The following is a 22,154-nucleotide window of genomic DNA, read 5'->3' on the forward strand; positions in this document are numbered from 1 at the left end:
TTTGCAACTGCACCAGCGTAACAGTGACGTAAACTGGGGACAGTTTGGTATCTAACGCTCTTACCGTCTGCTGTTCTGTGACAACTCAGTTAAACACAGAGTAGGTACGTGTAATTTTCTTTACCAACAGCACTGATGAGCTGTAACCTCTGGTTTTCTTCAGCAGACATTTCAAGTAAGATTTTATGTTTCTGACACATTCATAGATTGCTTTAAAATGAGCACAGAACCCGTAGGCTGATCGAGGCAACAAAACCATTACAGGAGAACAAGCACTCGAAAAAGCAGTAAGGAGGCTGACAACAACTGAGCTTAAATGCCAAACTCCTTCAGAGCAGAACTTCTATCACATATCTAAAGGCCAAAAATAAACTCATTAAGATGTGTTCTTGAAGTCGGTTTAAAATAGCGTCTTATATCCTGTGTAGGTTCCATATGGACCAGAAACTCCAAAGCTATTAGCTATAAAAAGAAGCACCACGCAGCTGATGCAAACCTCCAATTTCCCAACAATACTTAGTCTTCCAGAAGGCCCAACACATTATCCAAATACCTTGAGAATGGTAAGAAACTTCCCTTGCAGGAACAGCAGCACTTTGAGTTAGGGATGACAATTAAGGCTTAGCATAACCCCTCAACATCCAGTTTTTGCACTCCTCAACATGTCATATTGATTTCCTCACCTGGTAGGGACACGGGATGTGATATTCCCTGCAGCGTTCTTGAATCCACGTCGTCTCCCACACACCTCGATAAGCCTGCTCATAGAAATAGCAGCCAATTACAACCAACAGTGGCACGAGGTACAGAACACTGAACACGCCAATCCGGATCATGAACTTCACTAGCTTGTCCTGGTTCTCTTTTTCTAATGGGATTTCAATGCGAACCCGATTGAGAGAGATAATGCCAGCTAGCAGAAGGGAAACTCCGACAACAACATAGAGGCAGAGGGGTGCAAGTACAAAGTATCTTAATGCATCCACATCATAGAGGCCAACAAAACATACGCCGCTAATATTGTCACCTTCAATTTTATTCATTGCTAAGAGGATGATGGTTAGAGTTCCTGGAATGCCCCAGGCACTGGCGTGGAAGAGCAACGCTTTCTTCTCGATCGCTTCGCTGCCCCATTTTGGCACGGCTGCCAAGAACCACGTGATGGTAAGAATGACCCACCAAACACTGCCAGCCATGGTAAAGAAATAGAGTACCATGAAAAGCATGGTACAAGCTTTGTTGTGAGAGCCCTGGGTCACTGTGGAAGCCTTGTACTGGGCAGGACTCGATGCGTTACACGCTACTCGGTCTTCAAGCAGAAAGCCAATGAAGAAAATTAACGACACCATCATGTAACAGACAGCATAAAATATTATCGGTCTTTCTGGATAGCGAAATCTTGTGACATCGATCAGAAAAGTTAAAAAAGTAAACAAGGTAGCAGAAAGGCAGACGATGGAGATCACTCCGATGAAGTAGCGAGCAAAGGAGAGCTCTTCACGACGAAAGTACATATTTGGGCAAGGAGGGGAACAGTCCCGTACCCTCAGGAAAGAGTAACCCAGATCAGGGTCGATTTTCAACTCTCGAGGACACCAAAAGCCATAATCCCTCTGCACTGCCATTGGGGCCTCTTCTGTGGGCTCCCCACCTAAATTGAGGTCAACAAGGCGAGGATATGGCTCATCACAATCCGGGAATCTAGAAAGTAAGAAAAGAATTATTTACAAGAAATACACTCTGCAAAGCCCAGTAACATCATTTATTTGTCTGATTTTAGACACATGGACTGGAGAGAAAACAATATTAATCCAAATAACGGGTAATGAGTGAAATACCACATTATATATAAACAAAGTCTAGAACTTATTTTCCCAGACTTCAGTGGATGGTGAAACTGTACAATAGGTTTAAAAATAGAGAAATAAATGGGCAAGGTGCCTACTGGAGCCTTAAGCATAAAGGTGAGGATACAAAATCCATCTCAGGAAGTCTCTAAATTTAGGTTTAGTGTAAACTGATGTGACTAAGGAAGAATGACTTTATCATTTTAAACCATTTCCCTACGCTACTGCACTAGCTATCAGACAGGACAGTGAGCGAGTTAGACCAAAAATGCAGCCTAGCACTGCTACTGTCATTAATAAATGAAATTATGATGAAGATACTCCTGCAGTTAGGTCAAACTGATGGCAGGTTAAGGCCAGCTGGAGATGCAGTCCAGGAGAGACTGGAAGGATTCCACACCTAGCTGCCCGGTTCCCCCCTCTGCCAGATGTTATCTCCTCAGCAAGCACAGCGTAAGCTAAGCGTGCAGGTTCCTCTGCTGCAGTTCATTTTCTGTCACTCTAACAGTAACACAGCAAAGCTTTGGTAGCTTTATCTGTGGGTTTGAAATTTCACTACTGGTGTGGGCCGTACGTAGGAGGACCTGAAGGACCCAGGCACCTATTTGGAGCACAGACTAAGAGCAATCTTTGACCCAGATTATCAGCACCTGGAAGCATCCTCTGACTTTACTCTTTTGCTAAAATAAGTTTTTGATTGTTTTTCATTTTCTCCTATCCAACTGTGAGAAACTATTTCTTCCTGATCGTGTTCCTGTACTTTATTAGCTGTTACAGTCACTTATTAGGAAAAAAAAGCAGGAAGACATTGCTTTCATTTACATGTATATTGTGTTTCAAATAGATCAGAACATCACTGAATGCTTTGTTATAAAGTTATCTCACAGAATCAAAGAATATCCTGAGTTGGAAGGGACTCACAAGGATCACAGAATTATAGAACATCCTGAGCTGGAAGGGACCCACAGGATCACTGAGTCCAACTCTTGGCTCCGCACAGGACCACCCAAAAATCAAACCACACGTCTGAGAGTGTTGCCCAAATGCTTCTTGAACTGAGGCAGGCTCGGTGCCATGACCACTTGCCTGAATTTGTGTAACTTAAAGCTGAAAATGTCTTTCCATACATGCTCAACGAGAGGTAGAATCTCTGATAACAGAGATTTTATACGCTCTGCAAAACCAGCCGGCTTCCCCTTCAGAAAAAGGGGCTATTAATCTCCAGCACGTGTAACTTTGTATAACTCTCAGAGGAATTTAGAGCAGTATCATCTGTTCTACTTTGGTACAGCAAATAAAGTCAGGTCTGCATATATGACAAAGAAGAGGAAAACTAGATTGGTAAATTCATTCATTCAATATGCATTAACATTTTAACATAACATTTTACAGTAATTGCCTACAGAAATTTTCAACTCATCTCTTGGGCAGATGATAGAAACATGAATTCAGCTTCCTCCCCAGGAAACGAGCTGTGACACAAACGGAAGGGAAAATAAGGGCACTTGTAATGGAACACATTTCAGCTGTCTGTTTTAGTATGATCTGGGATGTTTTATGATCTGAAATACTGCTCCGGGATTCCGAAAGAAACAAGACAGGTTTGCTCACCTGGTACACTCCATATCCTCAGGCCAAGAGACCCCAAACATCTCCATGAGTTTGGAGCACTCGCTGTATGCTCTTTGACAGAGCCTGCGACATGGCAGAGTGACACGGCCGTACTCCATGCACACGGGAGCGTAGAGGGCACACAGAAATGGTCGAAAATCTCTGGAGCATTCCAAATTCACCATCGGATGAAATGGCTGGAAAAGAAAAGGGAGAATTCAAAAGCTTCAAACGGCAGCTTTGTAGAACATTTCAGCAGGAAGCTGTAATTTGACTAATGAGGTGTTAGGGCTTTCACAACCATAACCTTCTTTTTCTGAACTTTTCCTGCTGGAAGAACCGATCATCGTAATACAGCACTTACGCATTTTAGGAAGGCAGGCAAGTAAGAAGCCTGGGGACAATGACAAAGACTCACAAGGGACATTTATGTACTCAATTTGCATCAAAATCGATGGGAATTAGACAGCTAAACACCTTTGAGGATTCAGGCTCAGACTCGCACTCTCCAATAAATGTCGTATGAACTTCTTTGCATTGCTTGTTTAAATGACGGACGTCATGAATCGCTAAGTGCTTATTTAGTGGGATAATATGAAAAAAAAAAAACACATTCAATTGACCAGACCACAATCTGAGGAGTATCAGAAAATGTAAGACTCCTTCACAGTATGGAAATAAAACATACTGTGATTTTTTCAAATACGATTTTCAGATCCCTACACAGTAACCATAAATCCTGTCTCTATTTCTTAAATATTTTCAGCAGGGCTGGGTTCTTCATTCTGATTGTTTCGACAAAACACAAACACGGGACATTTTCCATTACGTTCTTCCCGCAGCATCTTGTCCAACCGAAGAGACCAATCTGTTAAAATCTCAGTTCTGTCCTCACCGTTTATCTGCAGATAGAAAACAGTCCCACCGTACGCGCTACCCACAGTCACACAGGCTCACAGACCCAAAACTTCCTCGCTTCCAGCTCAGGGCTGTAAGCAGAGCGAAGTTACAGCAGGTATGCCTGTTCCTGCCTAACCAACAGAAAGTGCTGTGAAATGAAAGCTTGAAGGAAATTAATGAAAACAAAGAACCGGTGTCTTGTGCTACTCGTTGCCTTGTAACAGGTTTAAGTCACGGTGGTATGGCGATAGAAGCACTTGGAAACTCTGAGGGAAAATCGACCACGAATAGCCAACGTGTAGCTGTTCTTAAACATTTTTGAAGGTGAGAAATAAGGAAAGAAATAGAACAGAGACTTGTAACTTCATGAAAACTGGTGTACGCTGATAATCCATGTTATCTTCTTATTATCCAGCATGGATTCATTTTGTTCTTATGGCCCTACAGCTCTTCAGGAGTCAATATGTAATTCCTACCACTGACCACTGCCCAAAGCCTCACCGTATCTTTAGATATCAACCTAAGATCAATTACATTCTGTTAAGAGTAACTACAGAATAGCAAAATACATACTTACAAGATTAAAACAAAAACTAGAACGAAACAAAGCACTATATGAATGTTCAATGACTCTGCTACCTCCAAAGTGCAGAACCAGCAGTGGCCCTCTCGCAAGCCCCTTCTTTTCCTTGGCTTGTATTTCAAATAAAGCTTGAAGGGAAAAGCTGACAGTTGCTTGGTCAAGGCAATACTGCAGGGTAAGCTAACACGAACTCTCTTCCAGATACATTTTTCTAACAAGCCCATTATATTGAAACCAGTCCCCTCTCCACAGCCTGGCAAGATTAGCAAGAAATCTAATCTTCAGTCTGCTGCAGCAGCAGAAGCAGAAATGGACCCGCTATATATAGAAAAACCTAAATCTTGCTGAAGCTGAAGAGTAGGCTGTTTCGAGAGCTAGAAAGATTACATTTTTAGCAGCAGTTTCCTGGAAAGTATTTTAAACCAATTCAACGTTTCCTTTTCCCAAACTACAGGGCAGAACAGACCACCACCAAGAAAGAGGTCATCTTCTGTGACTATATAAGTGAGAATTACCAAAAATAGCAAGGCAAATCTTCAAATATCAGTTCTTTCTTATCTCCTCCTTAAGACGGCCCTTGCAAGAGGTTCATTTTGGGAATACAAGACACAACCACGTTGGGATTTTGTTGAAGTTTTAAAATATAACTAGTATTTACCAAGCTGACTGAATTCTCCCCAGTGCTGCACATTTCTGGAAATGCCGTCACATAACAACAGAGCCGTAACTATTTGGCAATAGCTTACCTGAGGGGCAGTATAAACCTCTGCAGCTATCGAGGAGGAAAAAGGAAGCAGCAGTTGGAAAATATTTACATTTACAAGCTCATTGTTACCCACGGAAAACTTTCTACTCGACTAAATATTTACTTCAGACGTGCACGCTTTTATTTTTAAAGTTATCGCCTATAACACTGATAAGCCTAGCGTTTGGAAACAAGGATCCATGAAATTGCTTCTGGATAGTTTTGACACCTGACGCGACTGGCAAAGACATAAAATAATGTCATCCTTTATTTGCTGCAAATGGAAAATGAAAAAGAAAACTCCGCTTTTATTTTGGGGAGGGTTTAACTTCCCTTCTTTTCAAAGGACCTAGGAAATAAGAAAACGAAGTAAGTTCTTTATAAAAGTAAGCTAGTGGCTAATGCTTGTTCCCCCAAAGGCCTGCCTCCTGCTGCTGCGGTCTCGCACGTACCCACCCTTAAATTGCAAGTCGTCCTGCTGAATGCTCCACCGCACTCCTCTTTTCCATGAAGATGTTTCCGAAATTTCTCTTCTCCTGCTCACCCTCACTAAGGATGCGTTTGGTTTGCACAAAGCTCCCTCCTTTAGGAAGGTGCCAGCTTACCTCAAGGTGTGCACATCGGAAAGCGGGGCAAAGCCAGCTCCAGCACACAGCCACCGCAGGGCAAGGACAAAGCAGGGAGGCAGGCTCAAGGGAGCACAAAGGCACCAGCACTTCCTTGCACCTTGCTCTGGGCTGGTGGCTGCCATAATGGCCAGTCAGCCCCAAACTTGTGCGGGATTTGCTGCTCCACCTGGATGTATACATGGGACCTGATGGGATTCATCCCAGAGAGCTGGCTGGTGTCATCGCGGGACCTCTCTCAATTATTTTTCAATGGTCTTGGGAATCCGGAGAGGTCCCCGTTGACTGGAAGCTGGCAAATGTGGTCCCAATATTCAAGAAGGGCAAGGAAGAAGATCCTGGCAATTACAGGCCTGTCAGGCTCACTTTAGTACCTGATAAAATTATGGAGAAGATTATTCTGGGAGTTATTGAAAAACACCTAAAGGACAACACAGTTATTGGTCAGAGCCAACATGGGTTCACTAGGGGAAGGTCACGCCTAACAAAATTGATTTCCTTCTACAAGATCACCCAGCTGGTTGACCAAAGGAAGCCAGTCGATGTAATCTTTGTGGATTTCAATAAAGCTTTCGATGCTGTCTCTGGACACCGTCTACTGGACAGCGCCAGGAACCAAGGGAACGGCATGGAGCTGGGACAGGGGAGGGTCAGGCTGGGTTTGAGGGAAAGGTTCTGCACCCAGAGGTGGTCGGGCACTCGGACAGGCTGCCCTGGGCAGCGGTCACGGCACGGAGCTGCCGGAGTTCAAGAAGTGTTGGGACAATGCTCTCAGACATAGGGTCTGCAGAAACTCACCCCCTTCTGGCATGGCAGCTGGGGCTGGGATGAAGATGCTGGAACATCTGAGGTAACAGTGGTGTAATTGAATCTTCACTGGCAAAGTCCCTTGTGCCCCAGAGGGCACGTTAGCTGCACTTAAGGTTCTTTATCCCTGCAAAGAGCAAGTCTGTTTTTGAGTATGGTCTTGGCGTACACCTCAAAAGACAGTACAGACATACTCACCCCAAACTACACGGAAGAAATCTACGTAAATAGGAATAATTTAATAGGACTGCTCCACTAGTGCTGGCTGTTCTGCTTCTCAGCAGCTCCAGGCCTCTCTCACACCGTTCTGTCTCCTGAAATAGCAACTGCAGGCAGACAAAAACTCTCTTATGAATTATATCAAGTCCATTTATTTTAAAATCATGGAGAGGCTACACCGGACAACAGAAAATGAGAAAATTAGACAACCGCTCCTTGTGAGACTGAGGAAGAGAAGCTTTTTTCAACCAGTAACAGCAGCACCGTGCCCGTAAGCAGCCTAACTCTAAAATTATCTTACTCCTCCTTTGCAGCTCCTAAAATGAAAAGTCACTTCCATCTACAGATCATGTTTTTCACTATTAAAAATGAAGTCAGGGAGATTGAGAGTTTTTTACGATCTTGCCCAGGGAAGCAGCGCAAATGATGACATTTAGCCCATTCAGCCCCAGCTCCACTTTGGCTCCTAACAAAAGGCTCTCTGTTCGAGGGGGTTGTGCTTTTGAAGACTGCCTGTTGAACAACTCGACATGCAGAGGAAAAGGGAAAAGAACAAGGACAAGACGAGACACAACAGTCAAACAAATTTCAACGACTCAGGCCAAGTCCTGGGAGAGCCAGGAAAGTGAAGAGAGAAATGGTTAAGAAGAAATAAACACCTGTGTTGCTCCTGAAGGTACTTAAGTACTTAAAATAAGCCAGATCACCTAACGGAGTGATGTATCTGAAGTTGTACACCCCCTGGTCCTTCTGCCTCTGAGAAAAATCTTTATGACCATCCAAATTCCCTCAAGGCCAGTGACAGCAACTGCCTTACGAGTCTGACTTCTTTCAGGCTGAATAAGTCCCCTCGCATCCCTCCCCTGCCCTGCCACGCAGGTGTTGTGTATCAGGTAACGTATCGCTGCTTTTCTCTGAGCTCTCCACCTTGCAATGCAACCGTATCAGTCTCTTCTTCCCCTTTTCCCCAGAATCTTCTTATTCATTTGCATAGGTCCTTTCAGAAATCTCCCCACTCCCAGCAGCGTGGCCCCGGGTCCTTCTGTCCCTACAGTTCCTGTCTGCTGAAAAGACAAAGCCTGGGCAACGGTTGAATGGCTGTCTTCTGCCAGCGAGCAGAAATTGCCTGCTTGCCTTTGTTCTTTTGGTTTTCTGGAGGGGATGAAGGAGAAAGGAAAGCCACAGAGATCCGTGCAGGTTCTTCCTCCTGTATATAAAGCAAATTCTCACTGCCAATTACAAAGCAAGAACAGTAACTCTAGCTATAACAACAGTGTGGAACTGTTATTACCAAGATAACAAACTATTCCACCCTTTATTTTGTACAGCAGTAGTCATTGAGCTGGCTTGTTATTTGGGAAGTGACATAACTGCAAAATTTAAACAACAAGATTTTGGTGATCCTTCTCGACTCTGTTCGGTTATGTATTCCTTTCTCTTCACACAAACCTAGCCGGGAAGCATCCTCACAAACTCACAGAAGGAAGGAGGGAAGCTTCCTCCCCTCGGGCTCACGGGAAAAGAGCGATGCTCTGACTATCAATTGCTGTTGCAATTCTCCGGTGGCAGCAACTGCCTCAGGGCAAATCCTGTCTCAGGCCAGCCACAGGATAGCATCCGCTCTGCTCCTTCTGTCCGGATCCACCCCGCTCCTTCTGTCTGCCTTGCCCTGGGTTTGAATTTAGCTTGCTATTCATTGGAACACAACTTGGAATTGCATCTCAAAGGGCACGGGCAGCAGTGCTTTCCAGGCTGCCTCCCCAGCTGGATTTAACTCTTCGGACAACCGCTGGCTAGCCCAAACGCGGTCCTGCCTCCCCTTTGATATCCACACTTCTCATCCGACTGAAGGGTTCTGAGAGCAGAGCAGCTCGTGTGAATGCTCTCCAGAGACTGTTTCGGGCAGAATTGGTTTACCTGGGGCAGTGGCAGTTTGTTCTCTGATGGCTCCAACCTCTGCCTGCTCCTCTGAATCTCACCAGATGCCCTGGAGCCTGTACCCCACAGGTCCCCACACCGAAGGGATGCTAGCAGTGACTTGTTGCAAGCCAGTGCCAGGAGCTGAGCAGCTGCTGGAGCACTTCAACTGCTGCTGAGGCTGGACTTCAGAGTCCTGACCTAACCTAAGTGGTGTTTCCTAAAAAATGGGAGGGAGGAAAGAGCAGTGAGCTGGGCACTGACTTCTTCAGAAAGCCGCAGCAGGATGTGACAAAGCTGCTGTCACTCGGGTTAGCCTTGAGCTAGAGAGCACCACGCTGCCACGTGAGAAACGGATGCAGAAAGGTCCTGAAACAAGCAGCCAGGTGTGTAAGAGTCCCTTCATTTCTTTTAGAAACAATCCACGCCTGCTCACCTTGAAGGAATTATGGAAGGGCAGCTTTATTCCACAGATCATATGTTCAAAGGGCAGCAGGCTCATTTATTTGCCAAAGCCTACTTTTAACGCACAGTGCCAAGACAAAGTTTGGGTAGAACACTTAGCGTCGTGTACATTCAAAGCGTACCTCACCATCAACTTCCTTGTCTGGAGAAACTCAGTGCACTTTTTATTTTAAGCTTTACAGAGCGATGCAGGTATGAAAAGCAGAACGGGGTCACAATTCTGGCCACTGTTCAGCACGGATGAAGGATATTCTCGTATTTTCTGTGTGAACCGTCACGAACCACCTCACCCACAGCCCCTGATATCCCACCTCACGTACTTTGATGGGAGCTGGAAAAACTCTGGTTGCGATGAGGATTATACTGACTTGGTATTACTTCAGTTACTGGGAAGTAAAAAAAAAGACGGTTTTAATTTAGTACTAAAAATAAATGCCCATATTAAATAAGCTATCGAGTCATTCCAACAATAAAAATGCCAAGCAATGAGTATGCTTGTAGATTATATTTTTCTCGTGTTATAGACTAAACCAATCACCCCGTTATTCACTTCAAAACCTAAGTCCAATTATTTCACCCGGCTTACTTGTGAGAGGGCAGCAATGACGCAAACCACCCTAAGCTTCCTGGTCTGTAAACAGACAGCTGAGGTTAGCTTCTCAGCTACAGGAAAAAAAAGATGTAGATGAAAGTAGTTAAAGGGCAAAAAATGACATCAATCTCTGTCTACATGACTAAAAGGCAATCTGTTCTCGTTTTTTAAAGAGGTCTCCTGCTTCATTTTAAATTCTGAAGTTCCTTTGGAAGACACTGGAAAGATGGCATCCATCTGCCAAGCTGCACTTTTCCTAAATGTGATCTTTCTGTTTAGGAGCTGACGAATGCAGATGGGTGGCCCTGGAAACAATTTCCATTTGCAAGAAGTGTTAGTTTTTATAAGACAGCTGAGACTGCTCGGACTTCCTCCTTCCTCTCCATATGCCTGCTGTGCTGGGCTTGGGAGAATTCCAAAGTATTACAGAGAAATAAATACACGGCCCTTTGGCCAGTGCTTTAGGCACCATTAAGACAAGACACTGTCAAGCACACTTGCCTAGACAAGCAAGAGACTATTCGGCAGGAGCTCTAAGTCCTGACAGACCCATAATTTCAATTTAAATAACACATTTCTGTATCCTGTGGTTGCAAAGACAACCTTCCAAGTACAAGCTGAGCGCGATCGATGCTTTGATGCCTGCCGAAAAACGCTCCAAGTGCTGTTGTCGCTGTGGGAAGGAGAAGGATATCCATTACGAGAAGTGGAGCGTTAGCGATAACAACCTTCTCTCTCTCTCATCTCTGCCACTGCAGACTGATCTGCATGTCAGGGACTCAGCGACTCCTCCTGCCAGCTCCAGGGAGGTCTGTCTCCTTGAAGAGTAACAGGAGTGAAGAGGATAAAAACGCGCTGTTGGCACGGCGCTCAAAAATTTATCTTGCTGAGTGAAGGAGGGAAAACATTTGGTATCGAGATCTGTTAGAAGACTTGACACTAGCTCGAGAGCGCACAATGGATTCGGTAGCAAGATCAAGTCCTTCAGAGCTTATAGAAAGGGAATTTCTAAAGATAGGGAACGCGAGAAGAGATACAGTAAAGGCATAGCCAAGCTTCAAAAACCCAGTCGGAGTAGCTTCACCTTTTTGTTTTTACTGCCAGAACGACAGTGTCTGCCACACGACAAACCCCACAGACCCTGCAGAATAAAATTCGGCAAGCTGGACTTTTAAAACACAATGTAACCAGCGCTGAATACTCCTTAATTCAAGAGAAGTTCTTCCTTTTCTCAAAGGCTTGATGTTTTTTTACTACTTCATGTGTGATTCTGCTAGCCGTGGTTTCTTACACAGCTAACACAACATCTCAGAACTCAACATTTCAAGCCAATGCAAGCCCCAGGAAGCTTAGCATGTTTTCCACTGGGATGTGAATGGGAGGAGACTTCTGTTTTCCTAATTCCAACACGCAGGCTGAAGTGCTTCTTGACAAACTACTGAGGGGAATCCACGGCGTGCCGACTCCCCTAGAAGTGACCGTGCACTGTGGAGTTGCCATCACCGCTCTCCTACACGGCTGTGAAACGAGGACAAATTCGAGTTGTCACCTCGGGCGCCTCAGGGTGCAGCTTCACAGCAAGCCCAAGTTAATCGAGCCCTGCCCTTTCCCCTGCCACCAGCCTCCTTCGCGCTGCCCCGGGTTTAAGATTGGTATGAACTGGCCATGAAACTCACCTCAAAGCCCCACGTGCTGCCCTTGGACCAGCAGTAGTGTGAAAAGTCGGGATAAGGTCCTCAATGAGGAGACCTGTGAGTGTTGGCGTCTAAATATTCTTCCCCTAGTCTCAGCACTTTCTACAATATATTTCGGTTTGATCAATTCATGCTTTCTAAGGGCAGTTTTTTGCTGCTTTAGCACCTTAATAACCTTACAGTGAGCTTGGGAAACTCCAGTAGCAATGCAGGAGGTGCAAAATGGAGACGTTACTGGAGGAAGAGCAGGGCACAGCTACGCTGACCTTACAGCCAGTTAACATCACACCCTGAGCTGTGGTGCTCAAGACACGCAGCGTGTTCGTAGCCATCTGTAACAGAGTTCAAGTGCCCTGCAGCCAGCTGGACAGAGAAGATGTTACAAGGATGTGTTTAAGGCAAAGCCCCGAGTTTTAGATCATTAGCTCCATGAGACAGAAGACCAAGGCTTCTCGCTATGGCTGAGAGCGCGTGCTGACACCGTTAAAACCCAGGAGCACAGCCTTCAGGCAGGAGGCTACGGGGAAAAACACACCAGATGAATTCAGGAAGTTATCTGCTACTCCCCTGGTCGCCAGGCTGCTGTGAACATCCTCCCACAAAATCCCCCTACCCGCCAAAACACCCCGTTTCATACACGAAAGCAGGAATTGCCGTTCCAAACCTCTCACGCCTTGCCTGCCCACGTGGGATCGGCATCCCATCACAGGTTAAATGACTAAACTTTACTCCTATAAAGGTTCACAGTACATCTAACCTAAATACTTCTTCCAATACCTTGCAATATCCACTAAGACTATTCACCGATTTGCAATGTACTATTACGGGAAAACAAACAAACACGTTCCCATCACAACTAGCGATGCCAAAGGGATTTATTTCCATATGCATTTGGCTGCCCATGGTGGGAACTCTTCTTGGCTCTGCCCAGTATTTATTGTCCAAATTGAAAGTCAAAAAACACTCGGGTAATACAACAAAGCCTCTTTAGAAATGGAAACGTGAGGGTTTTTTGGTATATAACTTGGAAAGAAACAGAGCATGACACCAATCCAATCCAGCTACGTATAAATAATAGGATGCAAACCAAAATAAGAACATAATCTGCTGGATTAATGCTGTAAGAACTATCCTGCACAGCAAACAAAACCTATCTGTATGTATGCTAATATTTTAACAGCTGTGTCTCAATCTAACATTACAAGCCATCTGTTATATCTACATACCAGCAAAAATACATGCACACGGAGACACATCAACAGTTGGAGAGCAGGGATTTACATCTCTGGGCCTCAAAATTAAGAGTATTTCAGACAGTAATATTTAAAACGTACTGTCTGCTAGCTCGGCAATGCTTTTCTTCTCCTCACACTTAATTTGCAGAAAGGCCAGGCTATCAGTGTAGGGCAGGGGCTGCTCCGCCCTGCCGTTAGTTCTAAAGCCCAGCAGGCTGCTTCGCGCGCACAAACAGCGCGGGGCGGTTCTCACGGCGGCGGGGTCACGCTCCGCAGCCCTGCCTGCATTTATCACAACGGGATCCAGTCCGAAGCAGGCTGGGCTGCCTCCACATCAGCTCGGCGGCTCCTTCTGCCTCATCTTATGATCATCCATCCCTCTCTCGTGCCCCAACGACACGTTCACAGTACTTTGATTGGGAGGATTCTCCGGGGATCATACCTGTGTTGGTGATAACTTCAGCCAGTTTCTTAACAGGAGAGAAGTAAAGCTGTAGTAGGTGGTAGTCTTCACATGCATTAATTGGGGAGATATTGGATGATGACCTAGATAAAATCTAGATTTTATTTAGGAAATCTGATGCATTTACTTGAATACTTAATTTTAAAAAAAAGAAAACCCCAACAGTGACAGCAGTGCATTGCCCAGTGCCTGCCAGGGGCTCCATGTGCAGCTCTCCTGCGCCGCTGGCTGCACGGCCACGAGTACAACGCCAACAGCTGGAGGTGACCGAGCGAGCTGAACGTCTGGATCAGCTTTCTACACGTTAGTATTCCACACAAAATTCTTCTTGGGTGCTATCTGTGCAACTGGACTCGAACACTGGGAAAACTGGGTGGCATTTCTGGAAGGTCTCGGTGTCTGAAAACACATTTTTCTTTCGTTATCATCACTGCAGCAAGCGTGCGTGTTCCGAGCGAGGCTACAGCAAGCCTACAGCAAGTCTGTATGTCATTATCACCCCTGTGACTCTGTATGTTCTGATCAAGCACTGAATCCATTTATTGGGATTCTTTTAATTATTATTTTTAAACTTTTTAAAGAGACTGTCCACCCCAACCTTGCACATAATTACGGAGGAGCAAGAGGGCACTAAATGGGCCTTTTACTTAAGCAGACAGTAATAAAGAGGAGAAACAGCCTGAGAAACCCTCAATTTACTCCAACGTATTAAATGAAAATCGATTTCTGGTCCAAATAGAAGCTTGAAGATAATTAGTTGGTGACTTTAATTTTAATAATTAACTGCTTTTTAAAAACATGTCGGAGCATAGCAGCTGCAAATTAAAATTTGAGATTCATAGGGGGACTCTACCCCTCCCATTCAGCGCTAAGTTAATGAGGTCACAAATGAGCCCTACAGGGGAGGACAGGGAAAGGGAATTGGAAAAACCTGCAGTTGTGCAAACTTGGGCTGGCCAGCAAGCTGCTATCTGCTGCACAGGCATCGGAGGGCCCAATTCGGAAAGCCCGGACAAAACTGTCAAATTAAGAACCAAACCAGGCTCCCCAAGTTGATTTTTCTTTGGTTAATAATTCACAAGATAAATATTTGACAGAATTCCCACAGTGCCTCTGCTTATTTGTTTCTGCGGCACCCTAAAAGCACGCTTGCTTCTCTCAAAATAGATTAAGCAATATTTTGCCCTCAAAGGTGCAGAAGTTTCTCCGTACTGTTGTGCCTAGTTCTCTGTACCACCATCAGCTTTGGGAAGGACTGCTCCCACGGCGTACGCTGCGTGTCTTTGAAACGCTCTGGCCAAGCAGGACAAGACATAACACAGTAATAAGATTAACAAGGCAGTGGGTGGAGAGAGGGGACACAGCTGGATGGGAACTAGAAGAAAAAAGGATTGCCTGGCTACTTGGTGAGCCCCCAACACGGGGAGTACACCCAAATTCTTACCCAGTGAAAGACAGAATAAAGAGGAGCAAATATCAGCAAGTATCTATTGGTGCAGCAGTACATCTTCAAAAAGCATCTCAAACGGAGAACTATGCTCACAAGCACTGTAAATTTACTCAACGTGTCAGGTTCTGCACAAAATCTACTGCAGGGATGTTTGTAGCTAGGGAATATATGCAGAACAGAGTAAGTGGGATCAAACTATAGAAGAGAAGGTCAGATAACTGGGAAAGACTGCTTTACATTGCTGGGAGATGCAAGCAATCAAGGCTGATGCAAGAGACAAGAGGGGCTAAGCGTGTTTTCCCATTGATTGCCTGTTTGAATAATTGCCTGACACTGCAAAATCCCTTTTATAACCGTCTGTATTTAAAGGGAAGGAAAATTGCATCACATGAAGACGAGGCACAGGGCTCTGAGCAGGCAGAGCATGGTGTGAGCGCTGCTCACCTGGCTGCTGCCTTGAGACCTGTCAGAGGGTGCTCCTGCTCTGCAGGACCCCAGGAAGCCCGCAGAGCACAGCCGGGATCCCAGATCCCTTTGTCTCTTCAGCTTCACAAGGAGCAGGACAGGGGATAGGAGTGCACGCACGTGTTTGTTAGTGTTTCATGATGAGTTCTGCTCAGTAGCCCTTTGCTGATTTCACTCACGCTTACCTCCTGCGACCTCCAGCCTCACGGATGAGGACCAACACGACGCAGATCAGAATTGTGTCCTCAGATCCACCACGCTGACTCCTCTCTGGTGGGCGCCACAGGTTATGTCAGAGGAACCCGCTGTCCCTGTAGGAGCTGCAGATCTTTTACAGCCCTGGCTTCAACTCAGCACCCCTTTCGAGTCCCCTCCACGACCCTGGCTCCTAACAACAACTAGACCTGAGCAGGGGGGGGCAACGAAGCCCGAGCTTTAGCAGCCTGGAAGCTCTCTCCTTGCAGACAAAAGCAACTGCCTCCTGTTGTGTCAGGGAAAAAAGTAACTGATGGATCTGAAGCATTATGTTGGCTTTTTGTGATGCCGCTTAATTGAGGTTACTCTGAGCAACAAGAATAATTTGCCTGTGATTTCAAATAAAACTAAGGAAAACGTCTGTGATTCTGTGATACTCTTCAGAGCGAGATTTTTCAGCATTTTAGTTGCCAGATTTTGTAGAAGTGCAGTTGGAAGACAAATTTTCAAACCCAGTCATTTAAGCGAGTTTTTACCTCTTGTAGAGGAAATATATTTCCCTCTAAGGACCACGGACTTGTTCATTTGAAAAGCCAGCGTGGAAAATCTGAAGACAAAGGAATGTCATTGTTCTTTAATTAAAGTTTGGTATAAATGGAGTCGTTCAATAATAAATCACGTATGCTGATAAAACATCACAAAGGCACTTAACTATTGTGTGACGCTGTTTTCTCGACACTTCTTTGTTATTGACAATAAGCATCACGCCTGAAATGGAAGCCCAAGCTTCAGTCTCAGTCTGCCCTGCAGTTACGTCTCCGCACCGCACCTGCCAGGGTCAGACACCGGTGCTAAAACAGTGCCAGGAGCGACCCAAGGAATGCCCGTCAGCAGGAGCTCCACTAAGGGGTCTAAGGATTCTGAGCTGCATGTTTGTTCTCTCCTTCACAAAAAAAAAAGGATTCAGAGGCATCAGATAAAGGACAGTACGATCGATTTACTGCGTATTCAAAGAAGTGCACATTCAAAGACATTTTCAGAGAACACATTCAAATATGAATGATGGATTTGGGCCAGGAGAGGGGAAGACAGCTGGGTGAATGGTTGGTCAGAATTATCTTGCTGGATTTTAATCACAGAATCACAGAGCATCTGAGTCGGGAGAGACCCACAGGGATCATCAAGTTAAAGATGCTTCTCGCTGCCACAAACACGACAACTTCTGTTCCGTAAATCGAGGAACGCAAACAAGCCCACAATTGACAGCAACTCCTAAAAGCTACATTTTGGATTTCCAGCGTGCAGCTGAGCTACGAGCAGCCTTCCTTCCTCGTTCAAATTCCAAGCAGCCAAGCCTTTGTGCCGCTGCTCTCAGCTCCTCTCTTTTCAAATTTCCTGCCCCGTTACCAGGGCAACCCCTGGCTGCTGAGCCCCGCGCAGAGCGGGGCCGGGGGGACCGGAGGCGACGGGACCGCGGCCACCCGGGGTGAGACGCGGCCGTTTCAGAGCCAAGGGAAACGAAGCCTCACGGATGAAAACGATTCCACTACCGCTTGGACGTTAAGCCGACATCGTTGCTTCAAATCAGCAGATTCTCAAACGCAGCGCAAGTGTTTCGTGCTTCTCCTGGAAAGATGCTGAATCCTCCCTGCGATGTCAGCGGGCTCTGATGGCACCCTCGGAGGCCTCCTGGACACCTGGGAGCAGCACGGCTTCACGGATATCAACCAGGAGCTTCGCATGTGTAACCAGTCTTCAGCAAGGCTTGTGAGATGTGGAGGAGCGAGCCCAGGCCTTGAGGTTACTGCAAGAGCGGGGTTATCCACAGTAACATGGCGCGATGCTCACACACTACATAAAAATACAGGGCGGGCACACTTTTGTTCTTGTGCCCCCTAAAAGAGACAACAGGAGGATGAGGGATGAGGCCGGTCTATAAAACCCTACGTGAGACTGAAAGGAAAAGCGTGGTCCTGCTCGCTGCATCTGCAGCACAAAAAGGCAGGGCACAAAACCAGCGGGTGGGCTGTTCGAAAGGAAAAACCCAGCGGCAGCCAGCTCCTGATGAAACATCTTTAACTCACGCTAACTCCTTTGCCACTGACTGCTGAAGAAATTTAAGGGCCATACAAGTTGAGGAAGGCGACCGACTAATCTGCAGGATGGGACAAAGCACGGGTGCTGGCACACTCGTGAATTTAAGCAGATTTATCCTTTGAATTTTAAAAACCTGCTTTGATAAATCCTTCTCACGCCACAGAACACAACAGCTTTGCAGCCACCCAGGAACATCCCACTGATAGAAAAATTATTCAAATCCAGGGAAGGCGTCCTAACTTTCTCTTAAACTCCCTATAAATCTCTCCCAAAACAAATGAGGAAAATGCAGCCACAGCAGCAAGACAAACTGTAAAATTTATGACAACTTCTCTTTGGTGTTTAAGTTATTTTATACTTAGTCTCGTCCTGTCGGCCTGCTGTGGCTTTGTTTTTGAACCCAGCCATCCTGTAATTGGAAGCATCACCGCACACTAGAGAAAACAAGGAAAGAAACACCACTTCCAAGTGGCCAGCAAAATGAGAAGTCCACGCTAGCCAAGCCGCACGGCTTTAAACAAGTCCACAGTCATTTACATCACTGCCAACTTCTCGAAGGGAGAAACATGCTCGGGAAGAACGCTAAGTCAAAAGGACAGACAACTAAAGAGCTTTCAAGCTGGTATGTCAGCGAACAAGTTGGGCTTGAAACGCCTAAATAACCTCGGGAGAACGTAACGGGGGGAGAGAAAGGTCTCGGTAGGGAGGTGGGCTATGAGGAAGCGGTGATTCCCTGCTGGGGGATGCTCCAAACCCTACCTACAGCACACAAACATGGCTCTCGTCCCACAGCAGCTGCCCCAGTGGAACGAGATGATTTTAATTAAGGTAGAGAAAAAAAGATGGGAATGAGTTACTACTCTTGTGGGAGGAGGTAAATATTAAGACCGATATTCCCTCAATGCTCTGGCACCACATTCTCTTGCCTCAGAGTTTATACTTGCACGTGTAAAGCTACAATTGACCAAAGCACATCGTCATCCAACTATGCAAAATAAATTAATGTGTCCCACCTTTCCTAATAACTCCTCTTTAAGCCTCCACCAGCTGCTACAGAATTAGCCCCAACGCAGAGCCATCTGCCTGCATGACCCTGAAAACAAGCCCGCTGTGAATAATGTTGATTAAGATGTAGATCGTTCACTTTAAACTCAAAACCCTCGCACTGAACTATTAAGGCTGAACTTCATTTCCATAGCTCCAGTCCAACCATCCTTCAAAATTCCTTTCCTTTAAGAAAACGGGAACACGGTGACAGAGTTCACCTTCAACGTGCAAGCAGGAGTTCAGCAGTTTAACAGAAAACCCTACTCTTCATTTTCTCACTATTAGCCTGCATTTTGAAACTATTCGTGGGGCATTGTGTCCTCATTAGCGCACATAAAAGATGAGGGAACACTACTGCTGAAGTTATTCTCCGGAGAAAGCCTGTAGCCAGGCAAAGGGAAGAGCAAACAGGTTGCTAACACCTGCAGCCAGCTCTGCTCTTTGAGCACTGATGAGCTACACAAAAGTTTTAACTCTTAGGTTAAAAGAAGTGCTCTTCGGTACTCCAGTCTTTCCTGCTGCTCCACACTAAAATTCCTTTATCTGGTGCAAGGATATGGCCCCTGGAGGGAAAAAGATCAGGGGTTCCTCGCTGGGACCGCTCGTGTTCAAACGCACGTTGTGGTTTATAGCCCCTTTGGTTGTTGTCCGAGGACAGACCACATGCTTGAGTAAGCTCTAGGTCTGCTGGGGGACCTGAAAGCTCCCCGATGCCTTTGGTTTGCTGTTCCCAATCTGGGTACCCCTGCATCCACAAACACGCTCCTTCCTCAGTCGGGATTTCGGAGCTGTCAGAGCTGCAACGCGCTCCCAAACACACCACACGGCAGCCACCTAAAACTCCATCTCTCACCGAAAAACAAAGCACGCAACTCCTCCTGGGTGCTACTCGGACTTCTTTAAGACTTCCAAAGGTTTCTAGCCCAAGACGAGCCTCTAGCCCTTTTTTTTTCCTTATTTAAGCCTCTAGCAACCTCCAAGTAGGCAAATAGGCACAGCCCGTGCTTCAGCTTCTCTCGCTTGTGGCTCCTCTTGCTGTCTGAAGATACTGAACACTTCCGTCTTCGCTGAACACTTCATTCAGATTATCTGGAAGTTCACTGGAGCTTAGTGTGAGACGAAAAGGACTGACGGTCCTCAGGTGAAAGCCGCCTTCCTCAGAAGCCTCCTTTTGTGAGCCAAACTGTCAGAGCGTACTACTTTTTGTGTACATCATCTTGGGAACATAACAGCTCTAGTTCTTCCCAACTAGGTCTCGCCCACTGGGGATTTCTACCACCTTCACACAATGCTCGTGCCCTTTACAGGTCAAAACCGAAGCCATAAACGGATGGGTTTCAAACAGACAAACCTCAGATTTCCTAAAGCAAGAACTTCTAAGCACTACTTTATCAGCAACGTTAGCTCTGCCTGCGCTCTGCAGTCACCTTTGTAGTGCCAGCTTTGAGACCAACATTTGGGTTTAACAATAAAATAATTTAAAACACTTACATGGCGATTTCGAAGATAAAAATCTGGAGTAGGGATAGGAAAGCCTAAAGTAAAGGAAGGAGCAGGCTTTAATCAGCTGGCGCACAGCTTGCTTTCTTATGATCACGTACAGCTCCATTGTTCTGTGGCACCATAATCTTACACACTGAAGAGAAGATTAATCCTCGCTGCAAATTAAAGTCTAAGATTAGGGTGCTTACACAACACCGACTAATTAAAACCTACTTTTCCATCAGCTTTATGTTCTTACGCTTCTACAAGTTTTGGATGCAGGACTGAGGAATACGAAGAGCCCAGGAAAACTGCTGAGATTTAGAAGGGGAGAGAGCATGAGCAAGGCAAAAGAAACTGAGGGACAAAGATGGAATTTAGGGGGGAAGAAGTTAAGGATCTACCGCCCTACACTCTCCCCACCCTTGCTGCTCAGCGGGAAATAAAGTCAATTCCCACGTCTCAAAAGAAATCACTCCGAAATAGGAGAAGTGGGGCAGCACTAACCGCAGGGCAGGTGGGAACCTCACCACGTGAGCCGACATCAGTGAATTCGGCACCATTCTCCCTGGTCCTTATAGAAAACAAGGACTGAGAGAGTAGTCTGCTCCGAGCCCGCCTGGGAAGGAACAACCGCACGTATCAGTACAGGCTGGGGGACGACCTGCTGGAGAGGAGCTCTGAGGAGAAGGACCTGGGGGTCCTGGTGGACGACAGGTTGGCCATGAGCCAGCAGTGTGCCCTCGTGGCCAAGAGGGCCAACGGGATCCTGGCGTGCATTAAAAGGAGCGTGGCCAGCGGGTCAAGGGAGGTGATCCTCTCCCTCTGCTCTGCCCTGGTCAGGCCTCACCTGGAGGTACTGTGTCCAGTTCTGGGGTACAAAAAAGACAGGGATCTCCTGGAAAGAGTCCAGCAGAGGGCCACAAAGATGATACGGGGCCTGGAGCAGCTCCCCTGTGAGGAAAGGCTGAGAGACCTGGGGCTGTTCAGCCTGGAGAAGAGAAGACTGAGAGGGGATCTCATCAATGTTTACAAATATCTTAAGTGTGGGAGACAGAGGGATTTGGCCAACCTCTTTTCAGTGCTCTGTGGGGACAGGACAAGGGGCAATGGCCACAAAATGGAGCCCAGGCAGTTCTGCACCAACACGCAAAAGAAATTCTTCCCGGTGAGGGTGACGAAGCGCTGGGACAGGCTGCCCAGGGAGGTTGTGGGGTCTCCTTCTCTGGAGACATTCAAGGCCCGTCTGGACGCCTGCCTGGGCAGCCTGCTCTAGGGAACCTGCTTTGGCAGGGGGGCTGGACCCGATGGTCTTTCGAGATCCCTTCCAACCCCTTCAATTCTGTGCTTCTGTGAGTCCAAACCCTGGTATCTCAATTCTGTAGTAATATGCCTGATGGAAAAGCTATTTGAGAAACACTGCCAGGAGCCACTTGAAACTTGACATACCAGCAAAAGCACCTACCCCAGGTGCTAAGAGCAGGGTAGCAGCGTGAGAACAAAGATAGCCACATCTTCTGTCGATGCCGTGTCTGGGTATGCTTTTTCACTTCGAAGAGAAAAAAATAAACTAGTTTTAAGACTCCAAAGATCACCACGGAGAGAAGAAGAAGAAAATATACTGCCACAAAAAACTGTGGTTTTTTTATATATATATATATATATATATATAAACAAAATATCTTTTAAAATGATATATATATGTATCATAAAA

The 22,154-nt window shown here is 46.0% G+C and overlaps 1 protein-coding gene across 4 annotated transcripts in view; it reads right to left on the reverse strand.

Moving 5' to 3' along the window:
- Positions 1–22,154, reverse strand: part of FZD3 (frizzled class receptor 3) — a 56,417-nt gene that overhangs the window by 22,643 nt on the left and 11,620 nt on the right. For 2 of the 4 annotated variants that reach the window (XM_066995123.1, XM_013184523.3), the window contains exons 3-4: positions 3,459–3,655; positions 684–1,701 (exon numbers count right to left, since the gene is read on the reverse strand). In XM_066995123.1, the coding sequence (XP_066851224.1) occupies positions 684–1,701; positions 3,459–3,655 (1,215 nt within the window). Of the gene's footprint in view, positions 1–683; positions 1,702–3,458; positions 3,656–7,110; positions 7,133–22,154 lie in introns of those variants that run through there. The other 2 variants (XM_066995124.1, XM_013184527.3) reach the window with 2 other exon arrangements.

Source organism: Anser cygnoides, chromosome 3, assembly GCF_040182565.1.
Source record: "Anser cygnoides isolate HZ-2024a breed goose chromosome 3, Taihu_goose_T2T_genome, whole genome shotgun sequence".
Taxonomy (NCBI): domain Eukaryota; kingdom Metazoa; phylum Chordata; class Aves; order Anseriformes; family Anatidae; genus Anser; species Anser cygnoides.